The 24,423-nt window shown below is 25.8% G+C and overlaps 4 protein-coding genes across 8 annotated transcripts; 2 read left to right on the forward strand and 2 right to left on the reverse strand.

The window, feature by feature from the left end:
* The first annotated feature begins 969 nt into the window (after positions 1-969).
* LOC112594663 (galactosylceramide sulfotransferase-like) lies at positions 970-4,550 on the forward strand. Its single transcript, XM_025339580.1, has 2 exons — positions 970-1,076; positions 3,486-4,550. Exons 1-2 carry the CDS (start codon positions 970-972, stop codon positions 4,522-4,524), a joined length of 1,146 nt encoding a protein of 381 aa, XP_025195365.1. The 3' UTR covers positions 4,525-4,550.
* On the reverse strand, positions 3,822-8,128 carry LOC112594652 (U4/U6 small nuclear ribonucleoprotein Prp3). 2 transcript variants are annotated; one of them, XM_025339568.1, is made up of 12 exons: positions 7,805-8,128; positions 7,488-7,699; positions 7,271-7,429; positions 6,821-7,183; positions 6,509-6,669; positions 6,354-6,439; positions 5,899-6,041; positions 5,605-5,819; positions 5,395-5,541; positions 5,212-5,308; positions 4,666-4,812; positions 3,822-3,910 (listed from the first exon to the last, which is right to left on the reverse strand). In XM_025339568.1, the coding sequence occupies exons 1-11, from the start codon at positions 7,953-7,955 to the stop codon at positions 4,675-4,677; spliced, it is 1,872 nt and encodes a 623-aa protein (XP_025195353.1). In that variant the 5' UTR covers positions 7,956-8,128; the 3' UTR covers positions 3,822-3,910; positions 4,666-4,674. The 2 variants fall into 2 exon arrangements, with proteins under 2 accessions (XP_025195353.1, XP_025195346.1); XM_025339561.1 differs by having other exon boundaries at positions 3,893-3,910; positions 4,640-4,812.
* A 2,059-nt stretch (positions 8,129-10,187) lies between these two features.
* On the reverse strand, positions 10,188-16,129 carry LOC112593185 (serine/threonine-protein kinase PLK1-like). Of its 4 annotated transcripts, none has more exons than XM_025337534.1 (10): positions 16,081-16,129; positions 15,412-15,572; positions 14,066-14,310; positions 13,690-13,887; positions 13,470-13,565; positions 13,116-13,417; positions 12,835-13,047; positions 10,793-10,946; positions 10,485-10,731; positions 10,222-10,410 (listed from the first exon to the last, which is right to left on the reverse strand). In XM_025337534.1, the coding sequence occupies exons 2-10, from the start codon at positions 15,505-15,507 to the stop codon at positions 10,222-10,224; spliced, it is 1,740 nt and encodes a 579-aa protein (XP_025193319.1). In that variant the 5' UTR covers positions 15,508-15,572; positions 16,081-16,129. The 4 variants fall into 4 exon arrangements, with proteins under 4 accessions (XP_025193335.1, XP_025193327.1, XP_025193319.1 ...); XM_025337525.1 differs by lacking the exon at positions 16,081-16,129 and adding an exon at positions 15,652-15,671; XM_025337550.1 differs by lacking the exon at positions 16,081-16,129 and having other exon boundaries at positions 10,188-10,410; positions 10,485-10,629; positions 15,412-15,507.
* A 2,011-nt stretch (positions 16,130-18,140) lies between these two features.
* On the forward strand, positions 18,141-21,170 carry LOC112591929 (ankyrin repeat and zinc finger domain-containing protein 1-like). The gene is made up of 11 exons (XM_025335881.1): positions 18,141-18,276; positions 18,339-18,515; positions 18,678-18,826; positions 18,893-19,004; positions 19,072-19,220; positions 19,293-19,518; positions 19,592-19,759; positions 20,095-20,455; positions 20,521-20,662; positions 20,728-20,889; positions 20,959-21,170. Exons 1-11 carry the CDS (start codon positions 18,141-18,143, stop codon positions 21,130-21,132), a joined length of 1,956 nt encoding a protein of 651 aa, XP_025191666.1. The 3' UTR covers positions 21,133-21,170.
* Positions 21,171-24,423: the final 3,253 nt, after the last annotated feature.

The following is a 24,423-nucleotide window of genomic DNA, read 5'->3' on the forward strand; positions in this document are numbered from 1 at the left end:
TAATACTATATTTAATTACCATGTGTAATAACCGGATGCCGGCCGGCTAGTGGCTACTATTTAATCACCTATAATCTATATACATTATACGTGTTATTTGAACGATTGTCTACACTTTATGAGGTCAGCCGTGTAAAACCCGGTATAAGCACGGTGCTTGAATTAGACAAAAATGTAGAAAGAGAATGCAAAAAGTTAAAACAAAAAAAAAAAAACCTGACCTTGTTTTATTGATCCGAGTATCTGTATAAGAATAAAATCAAAAGGGGTAAATATTTTATTATTTATTTATTTTTATTTTATGAGAGAGTACAGGGACTACATCGTCCCATATCCATCTTCAAGTCTATATATATACCAGAATATATTAGACTATGCGCACATACTAAAATGAAACGTCAAATTTTGTACCCTAACCTAACAGGTAAACCTAATAAAGTATGTAATGCAGAAAAATTGTTGAATCAACGCTCACACTATGTCATCAATAACAGTAAAGGTTTCCTATAATTTATAATACCAGATATCGATATGTACATAGTACATTGTACACACGATATAAGAAACAATGTTGATTTAAGATTAAGATAACATATTATAATTTATACCATGGTATTATTGAAACAGTCAAATGACTTTTAATTTTAATGTTTACAGAGCATATAGTTATATATATATATATATATATATATATTATACATACATGATTTAAGCACTTATAAAATGTAAGTGTGTTGACGTGTTTCTTAACACTGTACAAAGAATTATCTTTCGAAATGAAGATAGGTTACCGATTTTATTATAGTAATAATTCAGGTGGATCGAATAATAATATGTTGGGTCACATCTATGAATTGTATAGCTTACATAATAATACATGCGCCACATTTTCTAATAATATATAAAATAACCATAACCTGCTAACTTTTACATAATTAGTTATATTTAGTATTTTCTTTAATAAATACTATGCGGTTTATAAAAATGATATATTGTTTTGCCTACATTGTAATTTTACTGACGCTAATAACATTTTTAATGAATTTTAATTTCATACCAACTGGATTTGTACATAGGTATGTATGTATAAGTTATATAAACTATAAATACTTAATGCCATGTTTAAATCATAATTCAAGTTTTCGTGTTATTACATACCTAAATTTCAAATGCGTAAAGTATACACTTTGTATAGATTATATAATTCAAATAAACAATAAAAAAATTTAAATTAATCATGATACTTGTGATAACATTATTATGTTTTTTAGTCCATATTCCTATAATAATAAAACATTACCAAACACATTAGTATAATTATATTTAGGTTTAAATTGTGTTATATTTTTTTCATGTATTATAATATTAGACACCTAGTCATTTTAATAAAATTATGTCTGCAGAACACAGACTGTAAATTATAGTAGGTAATCCATGAATGAATTAATATTTTAGAGTTAAGGAACTAATAAATTACGTGTGTATTCCATATGGTTAACAAGTTATACCGTAATATAAAAATAATTGAAACTTGAAAGTATCCAACAATTTCACGTTTTCACTTTTCGCCATGTCACGATACCGTGCTAATACTATCGTTGTCGCCCTAGAAAAATCATACTTGGTATCCTATTCCGCGTGCCATTTGGTATAACATTAATTCCAGGGAAGCCGAGATTTTACATGGGTAATGAAAAAGTTAATTTTTCGAAATTATATAATATAAATATATATATTTAAAATAAATGTATAAAAAATAAAAAATAAATAAATATTAATTAATAACAAAAAATATATTAATGTAACTTTTCAAATTGAAGGGTCCGGTGCAATAACAAGGTATCTCCACTTTTTTTCGAAATGCATGTTTTAACATATTCTAATAGTGGAAAAATTTGTCTACATTTCGGTGCAATAACGATATATCTCCGACTATTAAATACGCTAATATCATACAAAAGGAGATATCTGGTTTTAAATGTTCTGGGCAAGAACCAGGTATCTCCGGAGATACCTTGTTTATGCTCAGAAAGATGGCAACACTTTTATTACTTTTAATTTATTAATTAAGTATTAATTTTTATGTTTTTATGTACGCAAATATTTGGTGTCAACTAATACCACATTATAAGATTTTAATATTATGTTTCAACTGTTAAAAGGATTATTATTATGTTTATGTTTTATTTGTTTTTATACATGCTCAAGGTGTTATGTTATTTTCAATTTGTTTCTTTTTGATTTATTATATTATGTTGTGAGTAACAACAAACACATTTTTATCATTTTAAGATATATTTTCTATTTATTTATTATGTGCTCATTAATAGGTACTAATATGCTCATGATTATATTCTAAAATGAAATATCCTACCAAAGTAGTTTTTTTTTTAAGTATTTTTTTAGTCGTAAAGGATATCAAAGCTACATTAATGAATGCATAGACCAAAGTTTTACTTATATTTTGGGTCAAAAAAACCAGGTATCTCCTTAAAACACATAGTTACTCAATTTAATCATTATAAAAGGTTGTGATAGGTTGGATGATTTTGATTATAGGTATAAATTACACATTATAAATGTTTTTTGAGATTATTCAATACATATGATGAAAGAATTTCTGAGATAAAAAAAAAACAAAAAACATGGATTTTAATTTTGGGGTAAGAACCCATATATCTCCACTAAATTAAACTTGAATTAATTAATTAAAATTATTCAAATTTATTTAAAAGTAATAAGGCTTTATGGAATGTTATATATACATCCAAAGCATAAAAATCAGTTTTGGAAACAGTAACATGATGAAAGGTGGGTCAGTAAAAACATTTTTTATGTCTCCTGAACAATTTCAAAAAGTGGAGATACCTTGTTATTGCACCGGACCCTTCAATTGGTACCCCAAAAATGTCGATAACTTTAGAGTCCTAGAGAAAGAGAACTTTACCCCTTCCCCCATCTATACAGCCCTACAGTGTGATTAAGTGGTTATTATTAACTAGTGAAATCATCTTACTTATATAATATTGATTTGATAAATAATATTAAAATACCAAAAACGAATTAGATGATTTACATATCAGGGGTCACCAAATTATATTCTATACTATAGATTACTAATAAACAAAAGAATTATTCTTTGAAAAGTTTCTGAAATATTTTAAAAGTTCTCTAAGTAGACTTTAAAAGCATTCTGAAAAAATACATAATAATGATTATATTTCAAAAACATTAAATGTTGTTTGGATGACTTACATGATTACAATTTAAATAGTAGGTACTTCATAGAAATCCGTTTAGTAAGTATTCAATCAACTCTTAAAATACTTATGATAGTTAATACTTAATTCTATCAAATATTGTCAATAGGTAAATAAAATTATTAAAACACGAAAATAACTATATTTTTTATTTTTTATTTTTTTTTTTTTTTGATATTAGGTGAATAAAAAAAATATTTAAAAACAATTATAAGTTTTTTTCAGGACAATCATTGAATCAAATTCACCACAACCTGCAACGGCAACAGAGAAGAAACGCATATTTTTTTTGAAAACACATAAATGTGCTAGCTCTACTGTTCAAAATATACTAATGCGTTTTGGTCATATGGAAAACCTTGATATTTTATTACCAACTATGAATAATTACATAGGAAATCCTATGCATTTTAACACCAGTATGGTAAATAATAAATATTCCACTGTAGATGGCAAATTTGACATGTTTGTCCATCATACCAGATATTCCCAAGAAGTAAAATCCGTTATGAGATCAGGTACAATTTATGTCACTATTCTTCGGGAACCCACAGCATTGTTTCAATCATTGTACTCGTTCTACCATTTTGATAAAAAATATAAATGTAATTTAACTGAGTTTATCACCAATAGGCTTTCAAACAAATCATCTGCAAACCACATAAAACGTTACAATAATAAATTAGGAATAAATCAAATGAATTGGGACTTGGGAATGGTTTCAGACAATTTTGAAAACATTGATATGATAAATAAACATATAAATATGATTGAAAGAGATTTTGATTTTGTAATGATATTTGAATATTTAGATGCATCTCTTGTCTTACTTGCACATTTCATGCAGTGGCCATTAGAGAAAATGGCATACTTACCAATCAACAGCAGAAAAAGTACATATAAACAAATATTATCAAATGATGATGTTGATCGATTACAACAAATCAATATGGCGGATAGTATGCTGTACAAACGGTTTTTACTGAAATTTAAAGAAATAATAAGCAAATATGGAGTAGAAAAACTAAAAAAAGGAATTCAACGTTTAATGGTCATAAATCAAGAAATCTTAGAAATGTGTGTACAATCTGTGGCAAATAAAGGTTATGCTAGAACAATCTCATATGAATTAAAAGCAAATACAAATGCAACATGCAAATATATTGCAATGAATGAATTGAAATACACATCATATCTAAGGGAAATACAATACGAGAAACAGAAGAAATACAATGAATTGGACAAATTAATGAATAATAATTAAATATTATAAAATATATTATCATACAAATTGAAAAAAATTGTTTAATTACAAATATATCTTTATATATATATATATATATATGAGATAAATATATTTAGTAGAGTTAAAAACTCACAAATTATTGAATGCGTTTATTCTTACACTAATATTTTAATCCATTATTAAATCACTATAAGCTAGATCCCAATAATGTTCCACTCCATGTTTTTTCAATTGTTCACGAGCCAACTTTTCAGAAGCACATACTTTAAACTTTATTTCTCCAAAATTACGTTGCTTAGACATACCCTGAAATTAAATCACAAAATACAAAATTAATTAATACCATTTCTGAAAGTATATAGTTTAAATTATAACAAAAATTGTGAAGAAAAGAATTAAGTTTCTTTAATAAGAATATTATTAATTTACATACAGCATTAAATCAGAATTTTTCAAATTAAGAAAAAAGTGTTCATAATATTTTCTTATCTTATAAAATAATTCAATGAAAAAATATTTAATTCTATTCATTTAGTTAAGAACAATAACTGTTGAATCACAAAAATACTGTTATAATAGTTGTGTAATTATATGATGGTAATTACATTTTATTCAATATAATTTTTTAATTTCCTATTTTAAATGTCTGTTATATAATATTTGATAGTAAACTTTATAAGTTTTAAAATTTTTTTTTTTTATTACCTCCCAAACTAAAGAACATTTATTATTTGATTTTGGTTCTGATTCATCTTTAGTTTTAATAACATCATCTTCCCACTTCATTCTATGTAACATCAATCTAAACATATACATAAATATTGTTAGTTACTTTGACTAAAAATATTTCATTGAATCAATTTAACAATTAAATAAACATGGCATCACCTTTTATACTTTTTTTGTTGTTTTGGACCACCTTCGACAATAACAACATTACAGTCCTTACATAAAATTACACAACCAGTCATAAATAGTTGTTTACTATTAGTTTCTATTTTATACTTTTTTGATGGATTACTGAGGTCTTTTATTCTAAAACATATACATTAAATTTATAAATAGTTATTCTAATAACTCTAATAGTAATAAAATTACCTATATATAGCAATATTAACACCTAATGTAGTATCTTCCTGCAACTTTCTTATTTTTTTATCACGTCTTTGTTCTGGATTTAATCGGCGTGATGCATTAGCTTCTTCATGAGCTTTTTGACGTTTTGCCATTTGTGCCCTTACATGGGATTCCATTTTAGTTGGATCTTGAACTGCTTCTGTTCCCAATACTCTCATTAAATTTGAAATACGAAGCTAAATTAAAATTTTATAAAATAAATTGAACCTGTAGGACAAAAATAATAAGAGGATTTATGGTTTATGATTTAAATACCTTAGGTTCAGCTGGAGGTTCTAAACCAAGTCTAATTTTTTCTTGCTCTTCTTTCCATGTTTCACGACGATTTTGACGACGTAGCTTCTTCCTTTCTTTTTTTGTTAAGAACACTGGCATAAAAACTGGTTTTAATGGATCAGCTGAAAATTATTTATTAAGCCATGTTTAATTAAAATGATCTAAATAAGAATACATTAAAATTTTAACTGTTTTACTCTTTTATTGGTTATATACATTAACATATTTATGCTTAAAATATATTATGTATAGTTTGAATAAAATGTATGTCATTTAAGCATAAAACATTTTTTCTGAACTAAGTACATCAGTTTATTTATATTTTTTTAATTTATTTATTTTTCAACCAAACCTAAAGATAGTTGTAATATTTATAAATATTAAAATAAATTGAGTTAGAAACTTAATGATAGGTTTTTAATTTATAGTCTTACTTGGTGGTCTCATTTGTAATGGATGTTCAACTAAGTGTGTTATGTTACTTCTTTTAAACTGAATTTCACCTTCCTCATTTAAATAACTAAAATTTGATACATTTATATAATAGTTAAACATTTAAGTAGATATATATGAATAATTATAAACTTACGATGCTCCATCCAAAATAACACTATCCCACCATTCAAAATCAGGACAATGTTCAGTTAATTGTTCTTCTTTGGGCACTAATAAAGCCATTTTTGTTACCGATGAAATGCCAGTTTTACGTGCAATTTGTGAAATTTCATTTTGCAATTTTTCTAATTGAGCCTATATTAAAAAATCGTAATTAATACATAAAATGTATATTTAGTATTAAAAAAAAAACTGATTTATATGAATTAAATATATATGTAAAAATCAGTAAAAATATTTTAATTAAAAACTAAACTAAATAAAATGAATTTATATTTTAAAATACCTTCATTCGTAAACGATCAGCAATTTGTTGAAATTTGCCAGGTTCGTGAAACTTTAATGATCGTTTTGTCCGGATATTTGTTTTTAATGTTAATCGTGGATCAAAAAACTTTAATTCAGAAGAATCATCATTAGATTTTTCACTAAATGTTTGTTTAAATTCTTCTCGTTTTTTTGCTCTAATATTGGCTTTTAATGTTGGTATAACTTGTGTTAACTGAACTTCTTTACCAGTAATATCAATTGTACGTCCTTCACTGTCAAGAATTAGAGGTGTTGGTTTTTCTGCAGATGAACTCAGAGTTTTGGGAACACTTGGAACTGTCTTTATAATACCAGTAGCTAACTTTTTTTGTATTTGAGCCTAAATATTCCAAAAATAAAAATGTAATATTAATATGTATTATAAATATTATAATCTAGACAGAATATTTTATAAACAAACAACAACCTGCAATTGAGCAATTTTAGCTTGCTTCTCAAAATCAGTCGTTATTTGTGGTTTTTTATCTTTGCCATTAGCATTTTTTTGAGTACCAGAAGATGGTATGGACAGTGCTTTTTTTCGCTCTTCAATCATTTTTTGTGCATTTAACATCATGTCTTTGATCTATTAAAGACAAACAAATTAATGAATTATTAAACATTGTAAAAATATAGGCAGGTACCTGTCCCATGGAAAGTGCTTCTTCTTTGACCACAGTTGTATCATCTTCTTTTTTACGTTTAATATTATTCTCATCATACTCAGTTTTAATAGTACGTTTTGTAGTTGCAGGGATATTATTAACCTTCATTGTCATTCCTTTAGCCAAATCAAATGCCTTATCAGTTAACGATAATGCCTTACCCGGATCCAACAGTGAAGACCGGAGTTTATCTAGAAGTAAGGGAAAATTAAGTTTTGTTTTAAAGAATAAAATAAAAACTTAGTAAACAATTGTTTGTAATTTCTGTATAATTAATAAATGGTAAAAATATTTACCAGCGGTTTTAAACTTGTCATAACCAGACGATAAGCAATGCATCAATGTGGTCACCAGAGACGGTTCTCTGAATCCTAAAAACTTGGACACAGTTTTCTCCAAATACGGTTTGATGTCTTCAACCTCTTTTCTACTTATTGATAATGCCATGTTTTTTTGTTAAAATATGATAGTATGAACTAATAAAATAGAAACAAAATAACTTATCCCCAGCGAATATTAAATAATGAAAAATAATAATAATTGAATGGTGAAAACTGAAAAACGTTTGTAAACGTTAAACCTTAGACTACTTAAACCTGCGGCAGGATTGGATAAGAGAATATCAGACATTTCAGTATCACTGTGAAAAGATTAAACAATAATACGAAATATAACTTATTAGGCCATGAGATGAAAAATCGGATCGTTATCTTTTGTTCTACAACGTAGTAGTTCCAAAATCAAGTTGTTCGAATTTAATTATCATTCGAAATGTACATTTATTTTATTCCTATTTCCTAGGCACAAACGTATTTAGAAGGCTAATAAGTAATAATAATAAAAAAATTATTAATATTTTTAGTGACCTTCCATAGGTAGATTAAAGGTGTTTTACTATATCATTTCATAGTAGAACTTTTACAATTTATAAATAAAAAAATTAATTCTGTATGTCGTATGATAGTATGATTAGGGCTGAAAAATATTAGCAAATGGCCGCTAAATTTCTAAATACGTCTCTGTTTCTACTAGTTTCTAGACAATTTGTCTTAACACTGGAGCAGACCACGTGTAAGCAACCGTGTATGGGAGCTGTGCAGTAATTACGATGAAATAAATAGATCAAAAAAAAAATTTCTAATTGTTTTTAAATTAAAAATATTTCTTAATGTTGACTTACAAGTACCAGGACAACTTACGGTCAGGTTTTATAGTTATATAAAGCATTTATAACTATGGTATGTTTTACACTAATGCGCACAAAATAAAAAAAACGTTTCAATCATAAGAAATATTTTTTAATTTCATTAATCTTGTTAAATTATAAGTAGGAAAGCTGAAAGTTGAATTTAGTTCTAATGACGCAAAACAAATAGGTACATTTTTTAATCTAAAACGTTGAGAAATTGACATTAACATTTAAAATGTTTAAAGCAAAGCATTGTCAAAACGTCAATAATGAAAATATTACATAAATTGACAAAGAACAAGTAAGAATGCTCATCGAAGAATCCAGATAATTCATTTTACATCAATTCCATCTTAGTCATAATGTAAAAGTTAGCTCAAGAGTTTGATGAAAGTTCAGACAAAATTCGAACTTAAAAATCAGTCAGAAAAACCTACAGAATCTGTCCCGTGCTAACAAGCACTTTTTTTTTTTTATTCATGAATAACTTGAAAGTATATGCTCATATACTCATGATTTTTCAACAAAACCTTGAAAGCATAAAACCCTATGAATACATATACCTTATGAATACTATGCTGAAGCCAAGACGTAAATTTACTATCATACAATAATATTTTTATGTTTTAAGTACGCCGGAAATATAATAACAATTATATATAATATATAAACATTAACAATTCAAACCTTATTGTAAGGAAATCATAGCTACCAATAAGTGAGACTTTAAACACCTACAGCCTACAGGCAGTTAACATATACCAATACATGTCATTCAATGAAATTCAATTCAGAATACTGGTGATAAACAAAGAATAGGTATTATGCTTTAAGGAAATGAAGTCAAAATTATAGCTCTTTGGACAATTAAAATAACAATTTAACTTTAGTTTACTATGATCAGTTTTAATATACGCATGCAAAATATAGTTGGTCACTAAAAGAGAAAATATAATAAACATTTGTCTTTTTTTTTTTTAAAAAAGATCTTAGATGAATTTATAGATCAATCCAAATAGAATCAAATGAATAAGTTAACCTCAACTTAAATTTTTTATCCAAATGTAATTTATTACTTTGAATTAAAAATAATATTTACAATAACAAATAGGGGAAAGATATGTAAGGGCTAGTCATAACTCATAAACACAAACCTAACATTACATTATTTAATACTTTTTTTTTTAGTTTCTTCATAAAAATAAATCATAACAGTTATAATATGAACTTTAAAACATTAATACTCTAAGTGAGGCTTGATTATTTCAATTAATTTGAAAAAAAAAATCTTTGATCCTATGTTGCAATATTAACTATTATCTTTTAAATACATTTTTTTTTTTTTGAATCTTCTGACAATACAGTATTTTTTTTAAGTTTTAACAAAAATAAAATAATTATGAATATGATTTTTTTTAAATAAAAATGATTTACAATCTATACAAAATCTTGGAAATCTTATAAATTTCAAACATAAATTAATACTCCAAATTTCAAAAAAAAAAAAAAAATCCTATTAAATTATTATTGGTTATCTTTCAATATGGACATAATTTTCTTGTGAGCATATTCTAAGCACTTTTCAAATTCAGGACTACAGCCATATTCTGCAATTGTACTAAATCGGTAAGTACGAAAAATATTTTCTTCAACAAAAGTTACAGCATTCATTAGTGGACACAATATAACTTTTGTATGATCTGTGAAGTTTATCTAATCACAATTAAAATAAAATTTCAATATTTATTTTTTATATAATATGTGTATAAATTATTTTCATTATATACTTGTAAAGTCCCATTCGTGAGTTGCAAAATAACTGATGAAGTAGATCTATACCATTGATACAAATATGGAGTACGACTCAATTGATCAGCATCTTTAGCTAACATATCTGCTCCAGCTTTAACGAGATGATCATTCATATACCGCCTAAAGTACATTAATAATTTCATTTTCTTTTCCAGTGTTGGAGGCGTATGATCAATAGTATAGTATTGTTCAGAGCCATTTCTTTCTATGTAGTGAACATCCCTAAAATATTTATGTTTCGTAAATAAATTTTAATGATATACCAATTTAAAAAACACCTTACTTTAAATTAGCCAATAGTACAATTCGAGTAAAATCATTAAACATGACACCCACACAGTCATCAGATAATTCATAACCAAATCCATATTTATCAGAATAGTCAACCCATTTACTGACCCAAATTAAAGGTTGAGCAACTGGATCAGTAGTTTCTTCTAAAATGAATAATTATAAACTATTAGTGTCGCAACTACATTTTTGGGGCTTATGTGTATGGGTAAAACAAGGAGTCTTCAACTACCACCAACTCATTAAAATTTATAAATTAACATCTTTATTATATATAATATGATAAATAGCACTGATTAATTTTTATTAAAAAGTAGAAAAGTGACAAGATATTTTAAAAAGTGAAAAAGTTACTTTTTGGGGGGGGGGGGGGGATAAAGTAATTAGTTATCACTAGGGCCCAGAACTTGATGATTTAAAATAATATATAAAAAAAAAAAAATTAAATGACACAAAAATGTTAAAAAATGTATATTTTACTGTAAAAATAATAAATATTGTTTTTAATTAAATTATAATTATTATTATAAATTTATTAAATAAAATTATATATTATACACACCAATTAAGTTGTTTTTATTGTAGTTTTTAAAGGTAAAAAAAAAATGTTAGTATACACTTAGTCATGTTCCTCATCTAGTAAGTAGTGGGTGTGGTGTTAACGGTATAGTAGGCACAATTTCTTTAAAAATATTTTTTTTCCATTCAAAATGAGTTGATCAATTTTTGGGAAATATTTCTTAATTTCCTCTGTTACTCTATGTGGTACATATGCTTTGTATGTTACATGCAACATTTAGAACAAAATACTTAAAATACATTTTCATGCTTTCGCCATGTATGGCGTGGTGTCACTTAATAAAAAGCAATATGTTGTTATGTTTTATTCCATTTGGCCAAATGTGAAGTATTTTATCAAAAAGTTTAGAAATAGTGCAATGGTTGACTTTTTATAGAACATCGGTGTGAATAAGAAATTGGTAACGATAAAGATAATGAACGCCAATAATTGACAAGCTAATTGAAACTGAATGTGTTACAATAAAGTGTAACTTACAACAATAAAATGCAAATCTATGTAAAAAAAAATGCACCAAAAATACAAAAATTTAATTGTTAAGCACCAAATTCTATAAAAATGTAAAAAATACAAAATAAAAATTGTACCATTAGATTCAAAAATTCATAAATCAAATTTCTATAGAGGTGAGCAATACATTAGACTTTAAAGTAAAAGAGAAAATATGCAAATGCATCAAATTTCGGGCTCTAGCAATCACACGTTTTTTAATTATTTTAAATTCTAAGAATCTTTAATTCACAAATTTAAACTTATATTTAAGCTAATAATTAAATAATATGAAAATAGATTTTTGTCATGTTTTATACTTCAGTTTCAATAATGTCATTAAATAAATAATAGATGATTAAAATATTGTTTATACATGTCCTGTGAAGATTTCAAATAATGGAAGAAGTATCAACAGGACTTTTTTTTTAGAAATTTTCTAAAAACTAAAAATTTGTTATAAATCATGAGGTTAATAAAAATAAAATGACATTTTAAAACAATATTTTAATTTAAAACTGGTTGATTTAACACTAATTATTAAAAATTAAATTTGTTTGGTATCTGTTTTGCTCTTTTCAGTGATCGTGCTTTGATCATAACAAGGAGTTAATTTTTAATAAACCCGTAGATGAACAGTTACAGTACCCATACTATTGAAAATAATCACTGTTTAAAGATAAAAATGTATAATCCTGATAATAAAATTTTATTATTTGAATACTTCTTGGAAAAAATTAGCTTTAACTACTTTTAACAACTATTATTATAGATAATAATATTCCTTTCTTTGATTAATAAAAACATAGTAAATTAACAATAGATTATAGGAACCTTAGTGAGTTATAAAATTATAAAATTTAAAAGACAGAGGGGCCAGTGTGTGGCGCACACTTTGTACACCTGATAGTTATGATAGTGTTAAGTATACTAATACATACGCAATATAATCTAAAAATTCATACCCATATTTTTCACTCTAATTGTAGATAGTTTACACTTTAATAAATTTCCCAATTCTTTTTCAAGAGAAATCATATAATCTTTACAATCAATTTTAGATACACCATTTCCAATAGGTTTGCTCGGCATATTTAACACTGGTGATTTAAAACATGGGTCTTGAGGTTTTGAAGCAATTTTAGTTTTAGTAACAGAGAGTTTTGGACTGTTGAGTTCTAAAATTTGAGAAATTAAAATTGAAAAAATATACAAGTCTTTTAAAAGCAATACATTTAATAATTACCAATGAGTGGTCTACGATTAGAAATTGATTCTCTATAGTTAATAGAATCAAAACGAGGAGTCATAGTCAGACAAGATGGTGGCAACTTTTTAGGCATATAACCAGTTGTAAAGAAGTCAGCTTTCATTATTTCAGAAACTAAAGGACGTTTTTTAGGGTCAAATTGAAGCATTTTTTCAATAAGAGTACTGGCATTCTTATTTAAATGAGAAGGTATATTATAATCACATCGCGTAATTCGAGCATATGTTTCTTTCAAAGAATTTGTTTCAAATGGTGGTTTTCCAACTAATAGTGTATACCTTAAATATAATACATTGTAACTATTGAAAAATATTATTTTAGATAACATACATAATACAACCAATAGACCATACATCCACTTCAAAACTATGACCAGTTTTTTTAAGAATCTCAGGAGCAATATAGTTTGGAGTACCGCATAATGTTCTAAAAATAATTACTTTCATTATTTTTTTTAAATACATTAATACTTATTGAAATAATTGATTATTTAAAAATTATAATCACATATTTTTTTTTTTTAAATAAAATTAAAATTAACTATAATTACTTTTTACGTTGTCCATCATATTCAATTTTAGCAGCTAAACCCAAATCCCCTATTTTAACTTCCAATTCATCATTTAAGAATAAATTTCCTAATTTTAAATCTCGATGGATTATATTTTGTTGATGTAGATATAATGTACCTTCAAGAATTTGATACACATAGTAACGAGTTTCAGGTTCAGTAAGTGTTTTTCTTCTCCTAAATTATAAATTATTTTACTATTACTAGAACTGCAAATTCATTTTTGTTACACATATATCATAAATTTAACTTTTAAAGTTTATTCAAAAAGTTGAATCAAAATACTAACTGACATACATTTTTATTAAAAACAAAAAATAAATAAATCGAGTGCGTTAAGTGTTAAATTACTCACTTATGAAGCTCCATCATTGATCTTTTTCGACAAAGTTCCAAGACAATGTAAACAAAATTATTATCCTCAAAAAAACTATGAAAAGAGACGATATTTTTGTTTTTCAATACTTTGTGAATAAATATTTCTTGAGTCATTTTATCTTTTTGATTATTTCTCAAAAGATATTTTTTAGACACAATTTTTCCTGCAAATACCTCCTTGGTATTCATATCAATAATTTCATAACATTTCGCAAAACCACCCTGTAACAATTAATAAAAAAACTAGTTATAAATGAGTATTGATAAATATATTAATATACATCACAAATTATAATAGTGCAGACTTGATAATACAGCAATACATAGGTTCAAGTACTTAGTGGTACTAAAAAAATGGTAATTTTGAGAATGTCTAGAATAGGATTATGTGTAGATACATGAAATACAGAGAAATATTATATATTTTGATTGATAAGAGGATGCTATAAAAAATAAAAAGTAGATTTTATAAAGTAGTTTTGAGGCAGTAGATATAAAATACTGAATGGATGTAGCAGAAATGAGACTACTAAAAAAAGATGAATAGATTTACTAAAGAGAATAGAATTAAAAATTAATTTACTAGGAAAATAATAGGAATTGTAAACAAAATGAGGAAAAAATGGTTTGGTTGTGTTGTAGAGGTAATTTGATTGCTATCGGAATAAATGCAGAAAGAAGAGAAAACAGAAGATTGAAGAAATGCATTGTCAAAATTGAAAATTACATGAAAATGCCTGGAATGAATAAAGATGAGGAGAACAGATTCCTTCAGTCTACAGACGTAAATGGTAAAAGTAGTAAATAATTCCATATAGTTAAAGTGAAGGACAAAGAAAAATAAGAAGATACAAAATCATTAATCATAGCACTATAATATAATATACCATATTTACCCTTTTTCACCTCAATAAATATTATTTTTATATTATATTTTCTATTTAGTACAAATAATTTTAAAATAAGAAATTTGTATTATTATCTTAAACATTAATACTTTATAGTTATAAGAAATATACATAAATACAAAAAATTAATATAATATTTTAATTGTTTTTCAATAAAAATGATCCTAATAACTATTATAAATATAGACAAGTTTGGATAAAAATTTTTTGATGCCTATAAAAGTATTAGACATTTAAAATAAATTTATAAAAAATCAGAAGTGGAACTAAACTCGACACACTGTTGTCCAATATGCCATATCATATACAAAACACACAGTGGAGGAAAAATAAAACTGAAATACAACACTAAGTATATTCGATATTATTTTTTTTTTTATAGTGTATTACATTAGTCATTTGTCATCATTGTTACCTTTCCTAGAAAGCTGCATTTCTGATACTTCTTTTTGTTCTTAGTGTCAATTATTACATCCGGAATTCTGACGTCGTCTTCCTTAGATTTGGACATAATATTAGTGGTTGATAATAGTTATTAAATTATACTCTGTTGTTATAGTTGAACTAGAACTGCAACTGGTAGTACACAAATTTTTAAATATTAATATGTTGTGTAAGATTTGCTCATAGAAAGAATCTACTATCTAGTATTTACGTATGAATGGAGAATGACTAAATAAAGTTTTGTCACGAGATATGACATAAAAATTGAAACGCATGATAAAACCTTTACATTACAAAGTAATAAGTATAACAGCTTAACAGTAACAAAATACAATATTACTATACTATTGGTATGTTTCAGTATTTATTTTTTTTTCTTAGGTACCAACAATAAAAATATATATTATCAGATTTCCACAAAATAGAACAAAAATATACCCAACAACCCAACACACCCATTATCTAACTGACAAGTGACAATCACCCTCAAATAATAAATAAATATAAAAATGTAATAAAATGTCAAAATGAATACAAAATGACAGTTTATAATTATCTCCAAGCGTCAGTGTTGCTCCATATACGTTTGAAATGAAACGTAACATTTTAATTGTAACATGTAAGAGATTGTCATTTATACCGGTGCATTACTGACAAGGTGAAAGATGAACTCATAGAAGATCTTCTAAGACCGTGGTCATTAAAATAACCTATTTATTGAGAGAATAGTTCCAATTCGCGTGACCGCGTACGATTGACAGCTGAAGTCACGGACGTAAAACTTGCCTCTCCATTCGAGAACACTAAACAACAGGTAGTAACTGGTAGCCGGTAGGTAGGTGGGCCCTATATATTATGTCTTGTAATGTGTAGAAACGATGATTATTCGTCCGTTGCGCAAGCGCAATAATGCAACACTACTCTCTCGGTGAATAGAGTGAACTTGGGCTTTGGGCTGGTCGCTGATTACACCAAAATTGAAAAAATCTAATATCCATATCATTCATAGTGTATTAGTATATGAGTGTTAAAAAAAAAAAACCGTAATTTAAAATATTTTTTCTTGTACCTACTTTCAATAATTAAAAATTTAATATTTTAATATAGATTTTTTTCCTTAATAACTATTAATTGAAATGATTTTTAAACTTATGTTTTAATTAAACTATTTTAGTGATATAGTTGTAATTGATGTAATTATTTGTTATTGAAAGTACTATGAAAATTATTTTAAATAAAAGTATCACATTAGTGGCGCAATCAGAATTTTTTTAAGGGAGAGAGTCCAAAAATATAATTACTTTAAAGTAGCAGCAAATTTAATTATTATTTTACTTTTTGATTAATGTAAACATTGTAATTATAATTTAAAAAATAAAAATATATACAATGTGTCAACGTGTATACTGCTGTAAAAATAAAATTACGGTATTTTAAAAATATACGACACGGTTCGAGGGGGGATTTGGCATCTGGACCCGGGGACCCTCCCCTGGTTACGCTATGTACCACATTCTTTCTTGCAAACACTCATACACTAACTGATGTAGATTTTGATGTTCCTAATCTTGAGTAGGTTCATTAATCATTATTCATTTTGATTTGTCAACAATTTATTAATATTTGTTCGCAACATTATGAAAAAAAAAATTGATGTGCAGAAAATTTTTAAAAATTATTGTTTAAGACCTATAATATCTATGGAAGTAATTTTATTTAAAAACATTTAAATTTTAAATATAAACAATTAATTATTTTCATATTTCAAAAATTTATCAATATATTTTGCATTTTGGTGTTGATATCATCACCAATTATCCAATTATTTATTTTCTTAATTCCTATTAATGTATTTCATTATTATTAAGTTTAATTCTTATATTATTTATTTTTTTAATTTAAATATATATATTATTATTAATTTACATTCAGTTTTAATTATAAATAATAATAATACATAGTCACAGAGCCACATAGGTATATTAAAGATTAATATAGTGTATCATGTATCTATTTTGTTGTATTTTACTTTGATATTAATGAATAATCATACAGCAAATAATATATATATTTTTATTGTTTTTAATAAAAAAAAAAAAAAAATATGATATGACAAAAAGCATTAAACCTTAAAAAATAATGAATTTTTATGAAGATTTCAATGGGTATAAATGGTATAATACAAGTCCTGTAATACAATTACACAATACATTTTTTGCCCTTACGGAGTGGGAGTAACTCTTATCACAGCGACTTGTTATCTATTTACGAGTGATCAGTGATCGCTCCAGTAAATTATTCTTTATCTGGATATTTGAAGAAAAATTTACTGCTTCGTGATATAGTAAACGTTATAAATCGTGATTTCTATAAAAAAATTTAGCGAGCACTATATAGGTAATATTTTTTCTACATCGAAATTGCGGTGAAAAAATAAAACGCTTTTTCTTTTCTTCATGATTTCGGGAAGCGCGGGATTTTAGAGGACGTTGACTTCAGAGATCAGAGTTCAGATACTTATCAGTGTTCGGTAATTGTTATCATCAAGTTTAAGCATGACCGGACCGGTGGCCACATGGGTTACGTTCTCAAAACGTGGACAGCGGCCAATATACGTTCGTCGTCATCGTCGTTGTACTTATAAAAATTAATTGGTATTTTCTAATATTTACTGTTTTGTTGACACGACGAGTACTTACAATGTCGACGATTTTACCGCCTGCTAGTAAAACAGTCTTGATAGGTCATCCCGATTATCAATCGCTCTTGGACGGAGTACGACTCATTAATTTGGGATTGACGAAAAAAGAAGACACAACAGCGGTTGGGTTAAAAAGTAAAATTTAAAACACCTTTGGTGCCATTAGTTCAACTAATGTTTGAAAAATTAAATTTCAGATTTGGAAGTTGATAAAAACTATTTGTTGGGCTTGCATTGTACTACATGTCAAATAGCGTTTGAACTTTCAGAAGAACACAGAGCACACTATAAATCAGATTGGCATCGGTACAATTTAAAGCAAAAAATACGTAACAGACAAACAATTGACGAACCAAAGTTTCATGCCCTAGAAAGTATTAAAAATTTTCCATTTTAATTCTAATAATAATAATTATTTATCTATCATTTTATTTTTTTATGGTCATCTATCTATATTTAAATTATTTGCTGCTGGATAGTCAATAAATAGTACTATATTATAATTTTAAATACATTGTATATTTATAATTATTTAGATAAAGCTAATGACAGCTCATCCAGTTGTGAAAGTGATGATGAGATCAATGCTTACAATTCACATTTTTCAATTGATTCAAAATTATTTTTTGAAAATAATTTTGGTAATGCTTTTTCTGTATACAGATGTTTATTGACCAATAAAAAAGTAATAAATTACTTTATAATATAAAAACAAAGTTAAAAATAATACTTTATTAATTTCTGTCAATAGGAAATTCCAAACGAAGAAATTGTGATTAATTCATTGAAGTCTATTAGCACTAAACCTATGTGGTTTATAATTATGTTAGGTGGTGGTCGTTTTTCAGCAGCTATATTTAAAGGTATAGCAGAATGTTAATTTTATACGTTATGAATTTATGATTGATTTTTATTTTTTATTTATTTTAGGAGAAGAAGTAATTGTTCATAAAACTTTTCATTCATATACTGTTAGAGCAAAACAAGGTGGTTCTCAAAGTACACAAGATCGATCAAAAGGGGGATGTAAAAGTGCCGGTGCTAGTTTACGTAGATATAATGAAGCATCCCAATTAAAAGTAAAGTTAATTACCCAAGTTTAATTTTGAATTTAATTAAATGTTATATATATCTAATAAGTTTTTATTCAGCATATTCAAGAAATATTATCATCATGGCTACATCATATAAAATTATGCAACCTTATATTTTATCGAGCAATTGGTCCAAACAATCGAAATATTCTATTTGGTGGTTCAAATCCATTAATAAATAAAAATGATAGTAGATTATGTCAAATACCATTTGGAACCAAAAAGGCTACTTATGCAGAAGTTCAAAAAGTTTATAACCAACTATCAACAGTTTTAGTATATGGTAATTATCAAAATATAATTATGAACTAATAGTTGTAAAATAATAACTTTGAATGGTATCTACTTTCTTGCAGATTCCAAAGATATTATTAATAATTCTATTAAAAATTATGTATTAAAGTTATTTAAAAAAAGAAAAAATACAGAATCTAGAACAAAAAAAAATGTAGAAAAACCTATTAAAGACATTCAAAATTCAAATGAAAAAATTTCTGAAAATACTCAACTATCTTCAAAATCAGGTAATATATAATTTATTTTTATTTAAATTATTTATACTATAAAAATATGATATTTCTTCTAACTTGAACTTCAATTAATATAGATACTAATATAATTTTAAAACAAGCTATATTAATTAATAACTCATTTTCATTTATTTATTATTTTATTGATATATTGTATATTTGATACATTCTGAGTAAATAAACATTGCATTATATGCAAAGAAAAAAACCAATTAAATTTATATATTAAAATGCACATTTTGTTTTAATACAAAATTATTTTTCTAATAATTTATTATTGGAAAATTTTATTTTTTGTCATGTCAATATATTTTATTTTGGCTTTTTAGATTCTAGTGAAAATGAAAATGAAAATAAAATTGTAGAATCTTCACAAAATAAAATATTATGTGAGAATAATGGCACTTTATTATCAAATGACTCGAAAAATAAGAAACGCAAAAAGAAAAAGAAGAAACCCAAAAACACAATTGTTGAGAAATGTGCTGAAGTAGAAGAAATAAAAAAACTTTTATTGCAAACAATTGAAGATAAAAATTCTGAAGCTTTAAGTAAATATCTTTTATTGGAAGATGAAAATAGTTCCATTTCAAAAGAATATCTAGAAAAAAGTTTAAACGAACCTATTGATGAATTAAATAATACTATGCTTCATTTAGCTTCTACCTACTGTCTGCATGATCATATTTAGTAAGAAATTGTATAATATTCATAAATATTATTATCACTATAAATTGTATTTTTATGCTTAATAGCTTACTTTTACAACATGGATCAAATCCAATTCATAAAAATAAAGACGCTAAAACACCATATGAACTAGCACCAGATAAGTCAACTAGAAAAGTTTTTAGAAAATTTATGGCTGTTTTCCCTGATAAATATGATTATGATAAAGTAAATATAAATTTTTATTATTTTCATGGTGACTGAATGCAATATTTTGGTTATGTTCTTTGCAGTCTCGTTTACCAGGACCATTAACCGAAGAGTTACAAGAGGAATTGAAAGAAAGAAAAAAAGCTAAACAAAAACGTGCCAAAGAAAGAAAAGTGATTGAGGAATTAAAAAAAGAAGAAGAAATTCAAAAACAGAAATTTCTTCAATTATCAGATCGGGAGAAAGTAATATATTGTTTAAAAAAATATATTAAAACAAAATTTACTATATTTTTTTTTTTAATTTAATTTTAGTGTGCATTAGCAGCAGAAAAACGATTTATGGCAGTTCAAGGGACATTTAAATTATTGCGATGCTTCTATTGTGGCAAAAATATAGAAGAAAAGTATCCTTTTGAATACATGGATTACAAATTTTGCAGTGTGCAATGTGTTAAAAATCATAGACAAAAAAATATTGTAAACTGAAAACATGCATTAATAAAAATTATATTGTTACAAATAAATTGTTTAATTCTAGAATGACTGATTTGGATTTACCAAAAATCCATAAATATAATTACTTGCGTTGCAACCCCAACTAAATTATCAAATTAAAACCACTAAGAATTAATTTTCATATTTCTTGCAAGTTTTATGTATTTTGTTTGCCAAGATTAACGTTTTGCGGCTTAACAAAAATCAATTCTGTACAAATCTGGTTCCACTATGACAATGTTATATGGAGATGTGCAAAATTGGTGTGTTTTCTTGTTGGACAAAGTATAGTAATTTATTATATTCTAAGAAATTTGTTTTGTGAATGTCATTTTTAAAACTATTATTATTATTGTTAATTTATTACCAATAATCATTACTTCCTTACTATTTATATTAACTTAATTATCTTGTAATGAAACAACTAAATTGCAAAGTTAGGGGGTGTGCATAACATCCACGTAGGTCAATTAATATCTCTGTGATTATAATGAATTATATTGGGCTTCCAATATAATTTCCATAATTTAATAATCGCCCAGTAGTAACTTCTTATTCACCACTCATGGTATACTACTTCCATGGAGGGGGCCTACCTAATCAGGTAGTAAAAAAAAAAATGTCATCAGAAAAAAAAACACAGAAAGAACAAAAAAAATGTTACACGGCAAGAATAGTGATAAAAATACTAGAAATATAATTTGGTCAAATACTGAATTACTTACCTATAAGCTATATTTACTATTACATTAGGTAATAAAACCAAACTTAGGCTATTGAGAGGGGGTGAGGCATATTATATTATTATCGTTTTATTAAACATTTCATATACTAATATACCTACTCAAAAAATATATATATAAAAAAAAAATAGATATTTAAACGGAAAATAACGATTTTAGTATGATACTAATTAAATAATAATACTATTCGTGGAGATATAAAACATTTTTCGGCTTGATATAGACTGATTAGGCCCTTCGCTGCAACCACCATTCCCCTCCACATGTCTCTGTCATTTGTCAATATTCATCTCTTCACCATTATAATACATTATGTCCAGCATGAAAGATATTTATGGAATATCCACCTATTGTTGACTTGGACCACTTAAATATCTATTGGGATTTTGTTCTCCGGTATCTGTTTAGTTATTTATTCAATTACCAGTTCTCAACTCCGCACGTTTCCTGCCCAGCTTATTGTTTTAATTTTCATTGTTGCTATTATGTCAAAATCATTTATTAATTAATATCAGTTTTTGATGTAGCTCATGCGTATAGTGCTGTTGGTAGTATCATTATTGAAATTTGCAAGTTTAGTTTTTAAAATTGTCTCTAAGATGTAAAACTAAAAATCTCTAATTAATTGAGTTAATTCCGTTCTGTGTTTCCTTTATGTTAACATCTGACGTATTTATTTTCAATGCTAAATATTATTAGTTTTCGACAATATCGAATTCCATATTACATTATTACCTCGTATTTTCAGACATAATGTCCAGTATTTTTCCGTGATAGTAGCATGTACCTACCTAGGTACTTTGAATTTCTCCATATATAACCTAACCCATTTGTTTACTTTCATCAATAAGGGCTCCTGCCAGTATTCGAAAGTTCCTTTCGGTTTTGATAATAAAATAAGATTATGTCATAATGTCATCATTCATCACTCATCAGCGATCAGCGTATACACTTGTCTCAAATTTTGAAGTTAAACCATAATAAATAAAGTATATTTGTATTAATTGTATTTATAAATATATATTTATTGTATATACAGTGGTACATGTTCATAAATATGCAAGCATGTATAACAATTAACAAGTAACAACACCGATAATATTATAATCCTATCCCATACAATTTTATTACTTTAAGGAAATTAATTGCTTATTGTTTATTTACCAAGTTATGCATTGAAGCATTAAAACGAATAAAGCTGTTTCAAAAAGACTTCATAATATTAGTTATTACAATAGATATTTTTATTTCTTCAATGCAAGCACTTTTTTTATGTTGAACACATTTTATATTTTATTTTAAGTTAAAACAAGATAATTCTATCTAAAATCATATATATATATACCTATTTATTATTTTATAATATTATATCCAAGCCCCAAGGGCATAGATTATATATTTTTTGTTAAAAAAAAAAAACCCTAAAAATATATTAATTTCAAAACTATTTTCGATAAACTTTAATTTTTTAGTTTTGTAAATTCATTACTAAAATTTTTTCTCTTGTTTTTTGTTATTATTAGTAATATTATTATTTAATTTTCATTACACAAGAAATTTATATTACCTTACATAATAGTAAGGCATCTCGATTAAGTCGATTAAGATGTTTGGATTTGCCTTCCGTGAACAGTACTGCATCTTTGGTAAATAGGTATTAAATGATTAAAATATGTGTACCAGTGTACCTATGTTAATTATATAAACAAATACTCTCGTTGTCAATATATTGTAAATAAAAATATATTATTTGTTATACTTAAAAAATAAAAATGTTTTGCTATGGAATTAGCCTAAAGAATTCTAATATAAGTGTGACTCTAACTAATTAATCCAAATTTCGTATTGAGAAAACTACCTTTCTTTATCTCCTTTTTATATTATGACGTCAGCCGCGAATAAGACAAATAATTTAGATTTTTTTTCGTAAAACACTCTTAGAACTAAATAAATTATTTTATGTATTCCTTTGGACTTATGGCATTAAGCTCTGAGGCTCAGCAAAAAAATCTAATACCAATAAAATCTAAGTATTCCAAAACTTAGCCCTTCGTCGACTCTCCAATGCACCACCGTACGTCTCAAACTTAATATTGCATAATGATTTTCATATGAAAACCATCAATGAAGAAGCTCAATCCTTTTACTTGCGCTTCCGCATTCGACTTGTACCTCATCAAAATAAAATTCTCTTTTTAAAAATCTCTCCTCTGTGACTCTCCCAGGAAATCCAAGGCGCAGGTTAAAAAGGAAATGGTGTCATGACCTCCTACAATTACCAAATTAAAATATACTATATACATATTACATGTATAATATACAATTTCAACCATCAACAATTAAAAAAAAATAAAAATAATATTTATATATAAATAATTCATGCCAAGTTTTGCCAGTGGGCGGCTACATATTCAATTTCTCACGTCCTGTATTCTCTTAACACATAAGCTTATTGTATATTACTTGTATAGATTGCTTATATTTATTTAAAAAAAAAATAATATATTTCTAATAATTTCTGTATTGTATTAATTATTGA

This window comes from Melanaphis sacchari, unplaced genomic scaffold (genome assembly GCF_002803265.2).
Source record: "Melanaphis sacchari strain LSU unplaced genomic scaffold, SCAv2.0 Contig0_pilon_pilon, whole genome shotgun sequence".
NCBI lineage: Eukaryota > Metazoa > Arthropoda > Insecta > Hemiptera > Aphididae > Melanaphis > Melanaphis sacchari.

Bases quoted from the DNA above. Each gene is read 5' to 3' on its own strand.
- LOC112591929 (XM_025335881.1), top strand. From the start codon at position 18,141: ATGTCGACGATTTTACCGCCTGCTAGTAAAACAGTCTTGATAGGTCAT. The intron at 18,277-18,338 runs GTAAAATTTAAA...ATTAAATTTCAG, and splicing joins AACAGCGGTTGGGTTAAAAA to ATTTGGAAGTTGATAAAAAC. The intron at 19,005-19,071 runs GTATAGCAGAAT...TATTTATTTTAG, and splicing joins TTCAGCAGCTATATTTAAAG to GAGAAGAAGTAATTGTTCAT.
- LOC112593185 (XM_025337542.1), bottom strand. From the start codon at position 15,507: ATGTCCAAATCTAAGGAAGACGACGTCAGAATTCCGGATGTAATAATT. The intron at 13,888-14,065 runs GTGAGTAATTTA...TTTATAATTTAG, and splicing joins TCAATGATGGAGCTTCATAA to GAGAAGAAAAACACTTACTG. The intron at 13,566-13,689 runs GTAATTATAGTT...AATTATTTTTAG, and splicing joins TATGATGGACAACGTAAAAA to AACATTATGCGGTACTCCAA.
- LOC112594652 (XM_025339568.1), bottom strand. From the start codon at position 7,955: ATGGCATTATCAATAAGTAGAAAAGAGGTTGAAGACATCAAACCGTAT. The intron at 6,670-6,820 runs GTATTTTAAAAT...TTTTTAATATAG, and splicing joins CTGATCGTTTACGAATGAAG to GCTCAATTAGAAAAATTGCA. The intron at 4,813-5,211 runs GTAATAAAAAAA...ATTTAATTTCAG, and splicing joins AATGTTCTTTAGTTTGGGAG to GGTATGTCTAAGCAACGTAA.
- LOC112594663 (XM_025339580.1), top strand. From the start codon at position 970: ATGCGGTTTATAAAAATGATATATTGTTTTGCCTACATTGTAATTTTA. The intron at 1,077-3,485 runs GTATGTATGTAT...AGTTTTTTTCAG, and splicing joins CCAACTGGATTTGTACATAG to GACAATCATTGAATCAAATT.